We start from the raw sequence: 17,164 nt of genomic DNA, 5'->3' as shown, positions 1-17,164 counted from the left end.
ATGGAAATATCATTCTCAAATCAACAAATAACCTAAACTAAACTAACTAAAAATATGTATAGCTTCAATATTTAGAATCTCCCTGGTCGTCGTGAAACCTTTAGCTTCGGGATAGCCATTGTTTACAGGAGTGATAGACATGGCAACTAAGGAAAAGGCAAAGAAGGGAGGAAAGGATTCAGATAAAAAGAACAAAAAAATTGAAGATGAAGACAAAAAGATAGAAAAAGCAGCCACAGAAAATCTTGGCACAATAGATGAGAACGTAATTGTGATTGAGCAAGAAGTATCACCCCAGGAATCAACTCAGCCGCTACCGGTGCAGGAGCCAGTGATTGCGGTTAACGAATATGAAGAACCCGTACTTGCAGAGCTGATTATTGAAAGGTTCGTGAACAATATAGAACAAAAGATAACTTTGTGGAAACAGATAAAAAGCTTTTTGATTTAATATACGTTTGCAATACCCCACGTACACCAATCATATTATTGGCCACTGTATGACATGACAGGGACAGAAAAAGAATACGGCTTCTAAAAATGTGCCTTGTCTGATATGAGGCACACGCAGGAGGTTTGCATGAGCAGATTTCAATGTCCAACCAGACTGGTAGGGCTTCAATGTCTCAGAAAGCTATCCTGGGTGTAGGCCATAAGGGCAACAATATGACAGCTAGGCAACTTTTTTGTGTAGTCAAGACAGCTATATATACAGGTCTGACTAGCAATTGGAAGTTCATGGAGAAGCGCAGTGTAGAATGAACAGCTTTGAATTGACAGAAGACAATGTAAACAACATTGTCCTGCCAGGAGGCAAACCAGATATATGCAAGATATTTGGTGAAGCTTAAAGAAGATGGACACTGATTGAATTTATGTGGTTCTCCATATAAAGTGGTATATCGATGATCACACCAAGATTTCTCATTGTCTGGGAGAGCAAGACATACACTAATCACACCAGAGAATCTAAGAATAGTAAAAGAGGAATCGACATTCAAGGTTACTAGAATTACCTCAGCGCTGTAAACATATTCGTCTCCAATTTGATCAATCAAAAATTTAAGCACAATTTGTAAAAATGAGTCTTTTTGTGTCTTTTTATGTTTGTCTTTTGATCACTGTCCATCATCAATGGTTAGCACTCACACTTTTATCCTGTCAATTTCAGCTATGAAGGTGAAAAAGTAAAAGGACTTTATGATGGTTTAGCAGTTGCTCGTTTCAAAGACAAGCACACATATGAGGTTAGTTCCATTCTGTGTTTCATGTAAACAATTCGTCTGATGAAATGAAAAAATTGAGATACCTTTTTCCACTTTTATTTTTGTATGCTGCTTCCAGCATTTGTGGTGTCTGGGAGTTATCAAGCGATCTTTGAGGATTGTGATATTGCTTTCATCAATCTTGTAGTTTGATTCTGATGCAGATATGACAGTATACCATAGCAAGATATATATAACACAAATTCATAATTGAGGTCTACAGAATTTCTTCTAGAAATTTTAATGATAAATTTTGAAAATTATAATATTTTCTCTGATCCCTTGCTAAATTTGTTTTTAAAAAAGGAGTCTTTCAAATTGACTGCCTAGGTTACAGTAAATATTTTATTTACTTTCATTTCATTTAGTTTATATCTGTTAATGTCAGATAATGTTCTGTAGCTTTTTAATATTTGTTTAATTTTAACATGGCTCAGTAAATAACTTTTAATTGTCTTGGAAAAACATTTTAAATTCATGGCATTATTTCAGGGTCAGTTTTCAGAGGGTCTTATGCATGGCAAAGGCAAATACACTTGGGCTGATGGTGTGATTTATGAGGTAAAGTTCTTTCAGCATATTTTATCACCTTAATCCTGATGAGTACAATGATAATTAATTAAGATTCTGACCTGTTCTAGAAATTTATTAAATTGTTATCTGATTTGATTCTTCAACTTAAAGGTCACAGCATACTCCTCCTCCTCCTCCTCATCATCATCATCATCATCATCATCAGCAGCAGCAGCAGCAGCAGCAGTAGCATTATCATCACTGTTATCTTGAACAACAACACGGATAATTAAAATGTGAATGTTCAGACTACAAATGATGATACCTGGCTTTAAAATTTGATGGCTTCCTCCCATTAAGTATAAATTATTGAATTGTTCATTAGGGTGACTTCTTTCGAAATGTTGTGACTGGAAAGGGCTTATATCTGTGGCCAGATGGCAGGTAAGTGATTTTAATATTTTTTAAAATTCTGGACATATTAAATACCAACAAAATTTATGCTATTTTAATTTCTGTTTACCAATTTTCTTAAAGACTGAAAAGCTATGATCAAATCTTTATTTCATCTTTTTTTAAAGCTGTTATGAAGGAGATGTTGTTCAGGGGAAGAGACATGGGCAAGGAGAGTTTCGGTGGAAAGACAATGTCATGTCATACAGTGGTGACTGGAATCAGGGTTTTCGACATGGAAAGGCAAGTTTCCAAAAAAGAGAATAAACGAGAACTTTATCAGGCCATTTAGTTGGGAGGGTAGCATAAGTAAAAGTAATAAAAAATATACAGTATATAAAGTAATGACTTAAAGCATCAGCAGCATGTTTTTAAGATGGAATAGATAAGCAGGTCTTTAGAGAAAATTCACATTGTAAAGTGTACCTGTCATGATTACACAGAAACAGGTTACACAAAAACCAAAAACAGGCATGTGGTGAATGAACCAAATATACAAAGGTAGAAAATGAAGACATGCACATTCACCCATCTACCCACACACCACACATATGCACTCCTGAACACACATTTATCCTCAAATGTAGAAAAGTTCATAAGGTACCTAATTCTAGTTCCAGAACCATCTTAACTAAGTAGACATTGTCAATTGTTTGACAAAATATGACAAAGATGTGCAATGGTCCCCAGAAACTATTGGTTTTTAAGTTGAATATTCAGAGAACTGTGAACTACATCCTGAGAAAGTCAAAACTTGTTTGCCTCTACATTGCAGTACATTTGCTAATATGATTAATTACCACATTTATTTGCACTGCTCAGTAAACCTAATGAAAACATAGAAAATGCATTTATTTGCAGTACTTTCTGGTGCTTACAGGGTAGAATGAGTTATGATGTTACAGGAAAATCCTTTTATGATGGTGACTGGGTGATGAATCTTCGACATGGCTGGGGTGTACGTCAATATGCTTCTGAAAATGTGTATGAAGGAATGTGGTTCAACAATGCTCGCCATGGACAAGGCACAATGAAATGGGCTGATAAAGATCAGATCTACACTGGTCAGTGGGAGAATGGCATTCAGGTTTGTCACAGGTCATCCTAAAATAGTATGGAATATATTATCTGCATTGTTCTAAAACTACTGGATAGGCCCTGTACATGTCATAATAGATCTTGCTAAAGCCACCACACAGTCTTCTTACTACTTCTAATGTCATACAAACCTGCATGGAATATGAACGGATTGACACCTGCTTCAGTTTTGAAATCAAAGAACTAAAGCAATCATGAAGACAGAAAGTGTGCATCATTGAAAGTTTATGAAAAATATAAAAATACAGTGGCAGGGAATCCCTAATGCTGTAACAGTATCACCTTATGAGTTCCAGTGTGGTGGCATTAATATAAGCAGAGCCAACCAGGATCCATCCATTAGTTTCAGATCAGTGGTTGCCTAAGATAAATTTAAGAAATATTTCAACCAAATGTAGGAGAACTTTCCACTGTATTATAAAATAATTTGTTCCCAAAACATGTTTGCTCTATATTGAAATATTTCTCATTTTCTCATTCTGCATCGTTTGTTATGGTCTTGCCATCTTTCTCTTTCACCTGCTTGTTTGGATTAATGTTCCTGCCTGACAGATTTCGTGTTATTTTGTATAGTTGCTTCATGTTTCCCTGTATAGCTGCTGTCTGTGCTTCCTCTCTCAGTTCCTGGGTGAAGCGTCTCTTGTCCTCCCTGACAGACCTCTTGGCAGTTGGCTTCCCAATATTCAGCTCTGAGATCTTCCTTCTCTTGCTGGTCTTGACACTGGTTAAGCTTCTGTTTCAGTCCCTTTCTTGATTCAATCTTTGCCCAGGTCTCTGGAGTCATCCATTCCTTGTGTTTTCTTTCCCTCTTCCCTGGAACATATGTACAGGTTGTCTTCCAAATGCTCTTGAGTGTTGACCAGTGTTCTTTCACTGATTCTTCTGTCAGTCCTGAAATTGCCTCATACTTATTCTTGACTACACAGTTATAAATTTCCGTTGTTTCCTTGTTCTTGATGTATTGAGTATTGAACTTGTGGTGTGGTCTACCTGCTGGATCAATGAAGGACTTCAGCTTTATCTTGAAGTCTGCCACTAGGAACTGGTTGTCTGAAGCAACATCTGCACCTCTTCTCACTCGGACATCTTAGATGACTTAGAGACTTCTTCTCCCCTTTGAGAAACTGCTATATGGTCAATCTGGTTTTCCGTCTGGCCATCAGGGGAAATCCAAGTTGTCCTGTGTATATTTTTGTGTGGGAACACAATGCCACCTATGACGTGGTCATTGAAAGCGGAGAAGTCTGTGAAGAGCTCCCCGTTTTCATTGCAGGTGCCGACACCATGTCTTCCCACGAGTTCCCTGTTGGTGTTATCATCTCCCACTTCGGCATTTAGGTCTCCCAGAGTAACCTTCAGATCTCTACTTGGTGTGTGGTCATGCAGAGACTGCAAGGAGCTGTAGAAGTCTACTTTTTCCTCTTTATCTGCTGCATTTGTTGGTGCATAGCACTGGATGATGGTGATCTTCCTTCCTTTGGCATTGAATCTTGCTGACATGAGCCGTGGCGAGACCGGTTCCCAGGCCATCAGCGCCTTTGTTGCCTCTGTTATCAGCAGTGCTACTCCCTGGGTATGATCATGGTCCAGGCCTTTGTGGTCAGAGTAAATAATGGTTTCTCCTGATGTTAGTCTGGTCTGGCTACTTCCATTCCATCTGGTTTCGCATAACCCGAGAATCCTGATGTATTTTCTCATTTTGCTTGCCACGAGCTGATTGCCACTCTCGTAGAGGGTTCTGATGTTCCAGGTCCCTATCCTGGTTCTTGCATTGGTCGTCAAAAGATGAGTTGGCAAGATGGCTTCCTTAAAGCATCAGCACGCATCATAAGCTCTTCTAGAGAGGACTCATCCCGACCAGGCCCTTGTTGTGGTACTGTCGCTCTTTCTGTAACAACTGGTTTTTTTTTATATGAGTGGGTTGTTAGCCCAAAGCAAAACCCCAAACCTGGAGGGCCAGGGTGTAACAGTTTAGACTGGCCTCTCCCCTGACAGACCTGTTTGGCTTGGTTAGATCCTCGCTCTGTGGATTAACAAAGCGCGCAAGCCACCACACCACTACAAGGTAAGTTGCACCAACTTGTGGTGGACAGCTGAAAAAGCAGAAGAATTATTCTTACTGATGACAGATCAAAGTGATCAAAACTATTATGCTTTGTTTCTATTTTTAAACTGCTCTGCTTGTTTGAACAGCATGGTTTGGGGCAGCATACTTGGATTCTTCGACGAGTTCCTGGTTCACAGTATTCTATGCGTAATGTGTATGATGGCGAGTTTGTCAATGGCCTTAGACATGGCTATGGTACCTTTCACTATGCCAATGGTGCTTCATATTCTGGATACTGGAACAACAACATGAAACATGGAAAGGTAGGAGATTTTTTTTAAAGAGTGAATTACATGGTGGACAGATTAAAAGCGCATTGTATCTTGAAATTTTACGAATTTATCTTAACATAGCAGTTACTGCCTGTAATTTTCAGAGAAATGTTGGTTGAATTTTAGGGCAAGTTCCTATTCAAGAATGGGCGGATCTATGAGGGCATGTTTGAACATGATCATATTGTAGAATACCCTGACTTTAGAATGAACGGCACCACCACTCCAGACATTTCTGGTATCAGAACAAGAACTCCTCTTCCTTCAGGTAATATTTGTGCACTTTCTTGATTTATTTTTTTCCTTCAGAGAATTACATTAAAGTTAGCCATTCATAATTTATAATTAAAATGTTTAATTTTAGCATATACAGCCTAGAAATATTTAGGCTTTTTGTCATGCATGCTTCTTATTTGTTTTTCCGAGAATTTCTAATAGAAATCAATTTAGTGCTAAATGATTAGTTCAAACATAACCATGTGATTTTTGGAAGGCTGCTTCTCATTTTTGAAAAACAACCAAGCATAATAGTTTTAAGGAAAAATTACTAAAGTTTTTAGAATTAAAAAAGTTACCCTGCCTTCTGGTTGATAACAGCAGGCACACGGTATAAAAAAAAGAACTCTGACGACAAGATTTCTCATACAATTTGCTTTGCAGATGATGTGTCTATACAAAGCAATGAGAGCCGCAACACAATCACCCCAAATTTCCAGTTGGAAATCGATGCTTTGCTTAGCGAGTTCCCCGAGGATGACCAAGAAGAAGAAATTAATCATGTAAATGGCGTGATATTTTTATAAATCTGCTCAGTGACCAAGTTTTGAAAAATAATAATGATAATAAATCAAAAATTTGTAAAGCGCATACTCACACTCCTAGGATTATGCTCTTAGCGCTTAAGAACAAGAACGAAACATGGACAGCATACGAGGGACGGGAAAACAAATAACATATGAGCTATAAAATAATCAACAACAGCAATAACAAAGAATAAAATCAAATACAGAAAAATACAGTGTTGCAGTAATCAAGTCTGGATACAACAAACACACAGACAAGAGTGTTGGTAGCGCGCGTAGACAGAATGTGACGGATGGCGCTGATCTTGAGTAGCTCATAGTAGGCAGACAGACAGCTGTAACTTGTATAAAACAATAGGAAGACTGACAGCCAGCTGTAACTTGTCTAAAACAATAGGAAGACTGACAGCCAGCTGTAACTTGTCTAAAACAATAGGAAGACTGACAGACAGCTGTAACTTGTTTAGCAAGAATCCTGTCTGCAGTGACAATGAATCCCAGATTCCTGACGAAGGACGCAAAGGTGATGGTTTCACCCACTTTGATGTCATTTGGCGGTGAAGATGGATTTCTTCTTCTCGAACATATGAGTGCTTCTGTTTTATCATCGTTGAGTTTAAGTTTGTTATCATCCAGTCTTTGAGGTCGTTAAAACAGGCATCTATGGTGCTGGTAGCAAAGTGAGACTCACTCCGTGGAGTGCAGCAATAAAAACCTACTATGTTTGAGACAGGAAACTAAAAGTGGCTTTGAGAGAGGTGAATTTATTCATTCACATGACAGAGAGAGAGAGAGAGCTGCAGCAGTTCCGATGCCTTATGCTTGTAGAAAAAGTGTGAGGAGATGTTTTTTGGAGTTTAGGAAGGGAGTTCTTGTATACATTGTTAGAAACATTTCCTGGTACCATTTTATAGTCATACTTTGTGTTGCACATGATGGAAAATTAAAATTTACAGAGAATTTAGTTAATGATTAAACATCTATAAAGTATTTTATCCTAAAGCCTACAGCATCACAAAATAATAAATACCTTTGATATTTCACAAGTACTAAAATTTAGATTTTTTTTTTGGTGTTGTGCAGGTTTTGGTTGTGATTACACGCCATGTTAGCAGTCTCCGTAAAATTTACCAGTTTTACAGTCGGCTAGGATTTGAAGAAAGCCTTGATAATACTTTCTCACTGTCACGCATGCAGTTCTGGCGTTTTGCCAAAGACTGTCATTTTCACCATAGTGGCAAAACACTAATGGAAATGGATCGCTACATTGGCAAATGTGAGTATTACATTATACATGCATTAACTTTTTGTAAGCATGTATGCAGCTCTTTTACATATGTATACGACGACGTACATGCAAATATGCTCTCACATGTAACATTACTTTTCTTGAGATTACAGCTTTTGCCAAATTCTTAACCTCGTTAACATGCATATAATCAAATTTAATATTATTATGGGAAGAATGGTAAAGGTAGTCCCCTGATCTTTTGGTCATTGGAAAGTGAAATGTTAAAGTTAATGAAGGGTTTCTGTTAAAGGGGAGGTGCCCATGCATCTCCTTTCTTTGCCTTACCCCAGCCCTTTGAGAAACTAGGTCAGCTAGGGCATGTATGCTGCTTCACACAGGTATCAAACTGGGTAGTGTGCGCAACTTCAGGTTCAGATACCACTGGGAGATCCATTTCCCACTTGAGAGGCCGGTAGACAATTTTTGAAATACCTGCATCGCACCAAGTGAAGAGTATTTTGCCTGCAGTTGCGCTAAATAGAGACTAAAGCAGGAGACAAGTTAAGACAGCTTGAATGATTTAAGTATGCCAGCCTTATTTTTGTCTACCTTTACAATAGACTTTTATTTTTTGTATATTATTTATTATGGTTTTGTACCAATGCTATACTCTATGTTTGCTTGCATAAGTAATTAGTTTTGCTTTTTTCAGTTAACTTATGCATGCTAATTCTGGTTGAAATTTACATTATTTTTGACAGGCTACAACAAAGCCACCTTTGAACTTCATAATCCCTTTGAGCGCATACTAATGCGCCAGTTTATCAACTGCTTGGTACTTCTTGCATACCAGATATATGGAGACCAATTTCAGTTAGTTTTTCATGATGTCAAACGGTTGCTAACATGAATGGAAGTATAAATGTCTGTGGATATATTTGTATATGACACATACATTTATAAATAAGCATAATTCTGTGTATATGCTTAATGTAGTGTTTGTTGTGATAAAATAACAGAGACATTTATCATAGATTTAAACACTGGGACTGAATAATAATGAAAATGCTTTTAATCCTTTAAAACTATTTCAGGAGATACCGATTCCAATGTTGTTACTGTTTGGAAAGAAATACAATACATGTAGAAGATTAACAAAGTTTAGATTAACTGCAAACAAAGTTTCATCATTTGATACTAAGAACAACTAAACAGTTTAATACAGCTTTAAATCACTGGAAAATAAAAGGATAATAACAGCGACTGTTTTCACTGTGCTATACAGATATAGGTTATTCTGAATTTTATTTCAGGTGTGAATTCACAATTATTATGCCTTTTTTCCATTCTTCAGAGACTCAGCTCCAGTCCTTGCAAACTGTCTGTCTACACTGATCACAGAAAATATTCTTCGCCATGCCTGCAATGTCCAAGGTATCTCACATTGAAAAGAAATTACTATAGGATCATACGTTTATGAATCTCCTTTTCATTTTAAAACATGCCAATGAATTTACAAATAAATAAAATAAATAAAAGGTAGAAACCCCACTTATGTAGAGAATGCAATTATTAATGCACACCCACCCACACTAACCACATCACCACACCACTAACTAAACATCATCATTTTCAGGACGCTTCTTTTATGAGCCAAGACGGTCTATCCAAGCTTTGATTTATGTGGACCAAAGCTATGAGATCTTCCAATGCCTTTGCCACCCAAGAAAGCACTTACCAAAGGAACCAGCTTTCAAAATGAGAGAGTTTTTGTTTCTGATGAAGGTAAGTTATTTGTTGTCATGGTGTTTTCTACATAAAATCATTTTGTTGAATAATAATGAATAAGAATGTGGTAGATGCTGGCATGTGGTTGGTTGGCAGTGCTGGTCAGCAGCACTGATGAGTGCATAAGTTTATTGCCCAGAGGAGACGGAGAAAACTAGAAGGATTGGGAAGAGAAGGAAGGAGCTACATCCAATCTCCTGCTTGGTGAACCCCAGCAGCACAATCAGTACTGTCCTCTAATATGGCACCATTATCGCAGTAACCCTCCATAAAGGAGGGCATAAAAGGGGAGGGAGATGTGTGGCGAGGCACAAGTTGGAGAGAGAAGCTTGGAGATCGTCATCGCAATTAGCAGTCTAGATGGAGACTTACTGGAAAGTTTACCTAGAGTTAGCCCTGTAAGATGGTGGTGGCGCTAGTAGCTGCAGGTGGCCAACAAGTGCATGGTCACCATGACAAACGATATCAGAAACTTACGGGTACATGTGTTGAGTATTATCTTCACAAAGTGTTCATGAGTGTGTGCAGTGTGTGGCGTGTGGTAAGTTACTTGGTTAGCAGAACAGTCTTATAGAGCTAATTCATGTTTCTTTAGGATCTGAAGCTGATGAACAATGACCTTACACCCCAGCATGTCATTAAGGTGTTGTCAAGTGAAGATCCAGCCGTTGTGGATGGAGATGGCTTTTACAACCTTGAGCTTGAGGTATGATGCTCACATGATGATGCCAAGAAAATGTTTATGTGCGTGTGTGCATCACAAATATGTTCTTTATAATAGTCTCATTGGTAAAAATTCACAACAAAATTATTTGCTAGAGCCACTGTGATGATGAGTTGTGTCTTTCTTATAGATGACATTCCTGGAGTTTTTTGAGGCTCTGATTGGTTGTGCTGAGATTTATGCTACTGAAGCCTTAGTGAAGGACCCAATTACCCCTCGTCCCTCAACAGCGATGACACACTCTGTCTATTCGGTGCCAGCTTGTCCCTCACGTGTTGCCAGTCATGTGAGTTCACTGTTTGAAAAGTCTGACACATTAATGAAGTTATGACTTTAGGCATAACTGTATTATTTGAACATTTTCTTGTACTATTTTGGACGGGAATTTAACTTAAAATTTTAATTATTAATGACCTAAAGCAACTACACAGGCAAACAGGACATTTACTTTTGAATTATTTGAAATAAAATCTTTAAATCGTAGATTCTTACAGAGAATTACAAGAGAATTAGCAAGCTAAGCTTAAATGATAGATACTGACTGAAATATTTCTGCTTGCAGTTTTCGGTTTCTAAATAATTGCTTACTTGTGATAGTTTCTAAAGCAAAGCTCTGAGATAGTTCAAGAAAGGCCGCCGTGGTGTCTATAACTCTATGCTCTGACAGGCCAGTATTCTCCAATTTGCTCAACAGTCGATCATTGCACGTTAGTTCAAAATTTTATAGCATGATTTCCAAATCAAGGATACTAACGTTTTGATGACAGCACTTAGAAGACTGAAAGTAAATGTTTGCTTTGAAAGGATGCTGAATCATCACTCAACAACAAACCATGGTGGTCTCTTTGAAACAGCTCTAAAATATAGGTGTATTTGAAAAAAGTAGATTTCTTCTGAAACAAGACATTATGAGTGTAAACTTTTCAGCACATCCTTATTTTATCATTTAAACACAGCTTTGACTGTAGTGTGTAAACTCAACTTGTTAGAGTTCCTTTAAGAAGATCTCTGAATTTGATGAGCCGAATGAGTAGTGGTAATGGAGAAATGAATTGTATAAAATATGTACATTATTTCATGAGGAATTTTGTGGGTCAAATGACAGGCTGGAATGGAGCAAGAATTGGGAGATACAAATGCTCTTCAAACTCCACACGAAAAAGCAGCAAGTCCACCTTTTAGTGAAACGCCCCGTGCTCCATCTTCCAATGCAGGCACAGTGAAGACTACAAAAGGAGGCTCTGCAAAGAGCAAGAAACTACCCGTGGTCTGAACTTTTTGTATTTGTGAGGCAATTTATGCTGCTGAGATTATCATATATTTAAAATAGTCTACCACACTCTTTATTGTGTAAGGCCAATATATTAATGCAGTTTCTCTACCACGTTTCTCTCTTCTATAGAAGTAGTAGCCCATCCAGCAACGGTGGGTATCTGGTTTATCAGGAAAAGTAAAGTAGGTAGAAAGAGTTTTGGTGTGCCCCAGATGTGGTGAATTATTTATGCTCATTGTCCCTTCTGCTTTTAGGCTATTGGAATTTTATCACCTTCTTTTATTTTACCATACACGCTTAGTACACATGGGAGCACATGCACCCACACGCACACATATGAAGATACGCATACACACACATACCGACACACATGCACCCAAGACTAATAGTCTTGAACTTAAATGTGTTAGTGATTTATGTGAATGCATACATGTGCAAAACATGCATGTGTGTGCCTGCATGTATGTGCAAATACTTTCATGTGCAGTTGAATTTTTGCATGCATAGCCTGCAACTAAACCAACAACAAAAGCAGCAGCAGCTGCAGGGGCGGCGACGGCAGCAACATCAGCAGCAACAAAAGCAGATAAGACAGGTGTTGAGTCCTCTAATCAGCAAGACAGTAACAGAGGTAAACTATAGTCACTCTCCTCCCTCCGCATGTTGTGAAATGACCTTTAGGCAAAATCCCTTTCCTACCTAATAAACCAAGCTAGCAACTATTTTTCTTTGTCTCTTTTCCATTTAAGTGTTCTATATTGGTGGTGGTGGTGGGGGGGGGGGGTTTGTTAGCTTAAGCAGCTGTCCCAAGCTTCTAAATGTACAGAAGCAAAATGTAGCTTGAGTGAAATCACTAGAGTAATTCTCTGACACGATGATATGTCTACAGATCAAGCAGGGGAGCTGACGAGTGTTTCTGTTGCCAGTGGTCACACCAACAACACAGAAGATCAACAAACACTGATGCAAAGCTTAATCTCCATGGGAGGACTACGTGATGCTGGAGAATTTGAGGAGGGTATACTACTTTTTCCTCTGGCCTTACCTGTTTTTTAACACCCCCCCCCCTTTGCTTTATTAGCTGTTTTTATTTGTATTTTATTGAAGTTGTGTATTTTCATTAATCAACGCAAATATAAAGTCAGTCCTTCTATAAGGGTCTGAGACATGGTGTGTAACAAACACCATCACCAACAAAATTCAGACATTCATCAACAGACGTCTCCGCCACATCCTCAACATCAGAAGGCCCGAGAAGATGTCCAATACAGACCTGTGAGAGAGAACCAACCAAAAACTTGCCAGCCAAGACATCAAGAAGCGGAAGTGGGGATGGATCGGTCACACCTTGAGAAAGCCGGCCGACAGTGTAACGAGACAAGCTGTAGGCTGGAACCCACAGGGGAGGCGCAGGGTTCAGAGACCCAGACAGACATGGAGGAGATCAGGCGAAGACAGCTGACATGACATGGTCCCAACTGGAAAGGGTCGCCAGAACCGGATGCGATGGTGTGGTGTAGTTGCGGTTCTATGCTCCACTGGGAGTGAATAGGAAGATTTTCATTAATCTCTCATATTTTGGGGAAACAGAATCTTGCGAATATTCTTGTCATGTATTAAAGGTTTCACTATACTTATAAACTGACTCCTAAGAAATAAACTGTTAACAGAAGATTAGGAAAAAATATCTTAACTGAAACAAAGACCTGTTAAATATGTTCTTGTGTGGATGAGATAAATTGTCTGAAACATTTTGCCTGACGTATCAGGCAATTGCTCATCAAAACACCATCCTCATCTTTGTGTGTCTCCAGGTTTAGCTGATCATGCAGGTGAAGGTCAACTTGACCTTCAATGTGTGGAAGAAGAACTGGATCCAGACACACGGAAGTTTAACTTCTGGACACACCAGGTCCATGTATTCTTCCATATGAAGTTTTTGAAAGCAGCTCAGTATTTCATAACTGTCAAGAAAGCGGTAGAAAGCCGGAGAATTCAAGAAAAACTTTTACAAGCTTTTATTGCTAAAAATGCATTATCTTCTGAATTGGAATCCTCATGAGGTTCTGCAGACTTGTGCATTCTGGCATGTAGAACTTGTTAATACTTGTTGGTGTCGTGTTTACTGAAGGACTGAAAAAAGCGTGTGCATGTGTGTGTGACATGTGAGTACCTAGACATGGATAGCACTAAATTAGTCCCCTTACTTTCCAGAAGGATTATTTTTGCCAAAGTTCTTTTATTTGTTACCTTGTAGCTCCTATGTCTCCTACTTTTATATGGACCAGTTAACTTTTGCACTGTGCAGAAACATAGTGCTTTGTGTTGCCAAACATCAAGAGGGTGTGTGAAAAATATTTTTCAGAGGAAGCGGGACTGCTGTCATTAGGATATGCTAATTTTTATTATGATGATTATTATAATGATAATTAACACAAGTGTCATAAAACCTCACAGCACTTCTCATGTCTTTTCCACTAGAGAACATCCTATTAAATGATGTTACACATCTTTTTTTTCATTTGTATAATTGGAGAATTAATTCCTTATGGAGGATATGACAAATATATGAACATGATTCTATGCTTATATTGATTCCCTCACACACATACATGTACAAAATTATCATACACTTTTTAATGAGTGTGCTATACATTATTGTGCAAGTCAAAACCTATGGAAGTGTGCACATATAAATGAGAAAGACAATATTCATGTTTATTGGTGAAATGGTTTTCACCCACTCAATCCTCCTCCTGAAAGACTAAGCAAGCCCAGTCACAACTCATCAACAAACGATGTTTAATCAAGCCTGTTTTATTCTGAGGCAGTGAAATTTTACATGTATATTTTCTGTTGTTGAAGCAGCAATGATACATTATATACTATTTTACTGCATTTTTTTAAAAATGATGCAGATTTGTGATGAATGTTATGCCACACAATAAGAACAAATTTAAATTTAATGTCAAGATCGTACACTGTACAAATATGCATTATTTGCAACATATACAACCAATTTTTCATATGATTGCACTTTTTTAATCAATAAAGCTCTGTACTGGCTTTGTGCTCTGTGGGTAGTCTGGTTCTCCAAGTTTTACAGTGGACCAAAAAAAAAATAATTATAATAAACAAGCTCGAAAATTTGTTCATGCATATCAAGCCTGTTCAGTCCTTTACAACAGCAAAATATTTCATGTCAACCTGTAACTTCATGCTTACTAACCCAACCGTCGGGGCTGAAAGTTCATTAATATTTTAACTTCCTCGGTGAGCTCTTGATCATGCAATGGCACCAACGTTTTTTCGGTGACATACCAGCTCCGTGTAAAAACCGTGACCTGTCTGTCACCTGTTGACTGCTCGAGCAAAGACACATGTTAGATTTTAACTAAAACACTATCGTGCACATGCATCCGAACATCGCACATCCGGGACATTAGTCTCGGTCAAACATGCTGACACTTTGAACTGAACGTTAGATTCTGCTTGCCAGGCTATGCAAAGTGTGCATAGGCTCAGGTCAAAGCATGCATGTACATTTGCATAAGCTATAGCTGCTCGCTTCCTGAGAGACTGACACTCGTTCCCGCATACTGTAACAGTAACACGTACAGCACGTGCTGGACATAGTACAGATGTACACAGTCAACTGTCAATCATTCAGTGACGTCACGCCTGCGTGGCAAAAAGTGGACCAATCAGATGGTCCCTTATCAAAAATACGTCTGTCAAGAATGGCGAAATAATCATTGTGTGTGTGCAAATATTTATATATACAAACAAAACAGCAAATGTCAGTATCGAAATCGGACGCTAAACTCTTCAAAGCGCTTTGTATTGCTACTCACAAACGCTCTAGCAGAGAGCCGACTCCAAAAAGAGTTTAAAAATAAACATTTATCTCGTATACATTGTCATTTTGTTTCTTTCGAAGTGTCGACGTTTCCTGTATTGAGACTGATATGGATGCTGAACAGAAGAATATTTTGCTGAAGTTTCTGGGTTGAGATGATTGTCCCTGGATATCAACAACCGCCACCCATCTCCAACATAGCAAAGGCAGTGTTCAAGGAATGAGATCAACTAATTTCTCATTTAGTCAGCAAACACCACCAGAGCCTCGTTCTGCAGACTGCAGGATACATTTCCTTGGTTCATATCTACCGGAGCCACGTTCTGTCGGCTAAGTTTTTCGTTCAATAGAGCATCTTTTTGTATGCTGAGGAATACTCTTTCACGTTTCGTGGTCATCAAAGCCTCGTTCTGCGCGGTGACCCTTCGTCAGCAAGCTGCAGGATACCTTTCCACGGCCAAGCGTCTATAGCGACTACCATTCCAGCTTCGTTCACGTCGATCTGGTGGAGCAACGGTTAGTAGTCAATACAGTGAAGGATGGCTGTCCTGGGTTCATCTCTCGTCTCGGGCACTCTGTTCTTTCTCTGCACGTGGCATCTGTTCAGAGGGATGGTTGCCTTGCCGTGATATAGTCTTGGTAGCTGGTTTGGCGTAAAACACCAATTTCTCTCCCACCCCACCCCCACACACATTCCCAACCTCGTTCAACATGCTGCAGTTAACTCTGGTCAGCTGGGAATGGTGACCATGCTCAAAATGTCATGCATTGTCCTTCTTGCTCTCTTTACAAACAGAAATTATGTCTAGAGTTATTAACTGGTCGAAGGATCTGTCGTTTTCATACACCAGACGCTCCAACTAAGGCCAGTAAACATTGTCCCCCAACCCATCCCTCCGAAAAAAAATTGGATGTAAGCAAAATGGAGCAGTGGTCTACACCTCTTGAGAGACAATGTGAGAATTTTTCAGCCACTTCATGTATCATTACACATCCTCTTTCTCCCTAGCGACCAGATAAGCCACACAAGATGACGCTGATGATGGTGGCTTTACCTTAATTGCGCAGAAGCAGTCCATTCTTCTGTATTCTCAGTCATTCTCTCTGTAATTCATCCCTCTCCTGTTATTTCTTTTATTTGTGCTCTTGATTTATCAAGTCTTGATTTATGACCCTTCGTCGGCCCGTCGGCATTTAGAATGCCTAAGGGAGTGTCAAAATGTTCTCGCATTTTCTTACAAAAACTCGGGACTTCTCTAAATGTTTGAACATTTTTCACACAAAACCCTGGACTTGCACACATGTCCTAACATTTTAGACAAAAACCTGGATGGGTACACATGTTCTAAGGTTTTCACACACAAATCTGACGACCAGGTTGACTGTCCGACAAGTCTGCACGCACTGCACTCTCGCTTCCAGTCGCAAAATTACGAGCGATGCGCCAATGTCAGGACTTCAGGACGTCCTCTCGTGGTCGATCTCGGCATACAAGGACTCCTCTTCAGTCGATATGTTCATGTACACCTGCGAAACCCATAATATAACGAGCATTGAATCATCAGAACTACTATCTGTCAACGTGACTATGTCTGGTAGCTAGATACTGCTCTACTAAAAGCATTGTTATTAAGCCTGTCGAATGGATTTATATACATACTTATCTAGTCTCGTTATAATAATAATTACTTGAGCACATACGATGTCACGGAAAACTGTACTATTTTCTGGTGAAGAAAGTTCTTTTCTTATTTCCCAGTTTTAAATGTGCTCATCGA

The 17,164-nt window shown here is 38.8% G+C and overlaps 2 protein-coding genes across 4 annotated transcripts in view; one reads left to right on the top strand and one right to left on the bottom strand.

The window, feature by feature from the left end:
- Position 1: 1 nt before the first annotated feature.
- Positions 2–14,593, top strand: LOC112573254 (radial spoke head 10 homolog B-like). 2 transcript variants are annotated; one of them, XR_003101193.1, is made up of 19 exons: positions 2–387; positions 1,172–1,247; positions 1,758–1,826; positions 2,164–2,222; positions 2,360–2,474; positions 3,112–3,318; positions 5,523–5,699; positions 5,835–5,976; positions 6,369–6,487; positions 7,595–7,787; positions 8,504–8,615; positions 9,097–9,176; positions 9,379–9,527; positions 10,126–10,236; positions 10,385–10,540; positions 11,360–11,521; positions 12,015–12,158; positions 12,417–12,545; positions 13,342–13,480. XR_003101193.1 is itself a non-coding variant. In XM_025253455.1 (19 exons), exons 1-19 carry the CDS (start codon positions 140–142, stop codon positions 13,587–13,589), a joined length of 2,676 nt encoding a protein of 891 aa, XP_025109240.1. In that variant the 5' UTR covers positions 2–139; the 3' UTR covers positions 13,590–14,593. The 2 variants fall into 2 exon arrangements, 1 of the variants encoding a protein (XP_025109240.1); XM_025253455.1 differs by having other exon boundaries at positions 12,035–12,158; positions 13,342–14,593.
- Positions 14,329–17,164, bottom strand: part of LOC112573255 (epidermal growth factor receptor-like) — a 43,168-nt gene continuing 40,332 nt past the window's right edge. For both annotated transcript variants that reach the window (XM_025253456.1, XM_025253457.1), the window contains exon 17: positions 14,329–16,913. In XM_025253456.1, coding sequence (XP_025109241.1) covers positions 16,845–16,913 — 69 coding nt within the window. In that variant the 3' untranslated portion in view covers positions 14,329–16,844. The remainder of the gene's footprint in view (positions 16,914–17,164) is intronic.

The sequence above is a fragment of the Pomacea canaliculata genome, linkage group LG10 (genome assembly GCF_003073045.1).
Source record: "Pomacea canaliculata isolate SZHN2017 linkage group LG10, ASM307304v1, whole genome shotgun sequence".
Classification (NCBI taxonomy): Eukaryota; Metazoa; Mollusca; class Gastropoda; order Architaenioglossa; family Ampullariidae; genus Pomacea; species Pomacea canaliculata.
This window is presented reverse-complemented; position numbering and strand designations above follow the sequence as displayed.

Coding starts and splice junctions, on each gene's coding strand:
- LOC112573254 (XM_025253455.1), top strand. CDS start 140: ATGGCAACTAAGGAAAAGGCAAAGAAGGGAGGAAAGGATTCAGATAAA. Junction 1,248..1,757: donor AAGACAAGCACACATATGAG/GTTAGTTCCATT, acceptor GCATTATTTCAG/GGTCAGTTTTCAGAGGGTCT. Junction 5,977..6,368: donor AAGAACTCCTCTTCCTTCAG/GTAATATTTGTG, acceptor TTTGCTTTGCAG/ATGATGTGTCTATACAAAGC.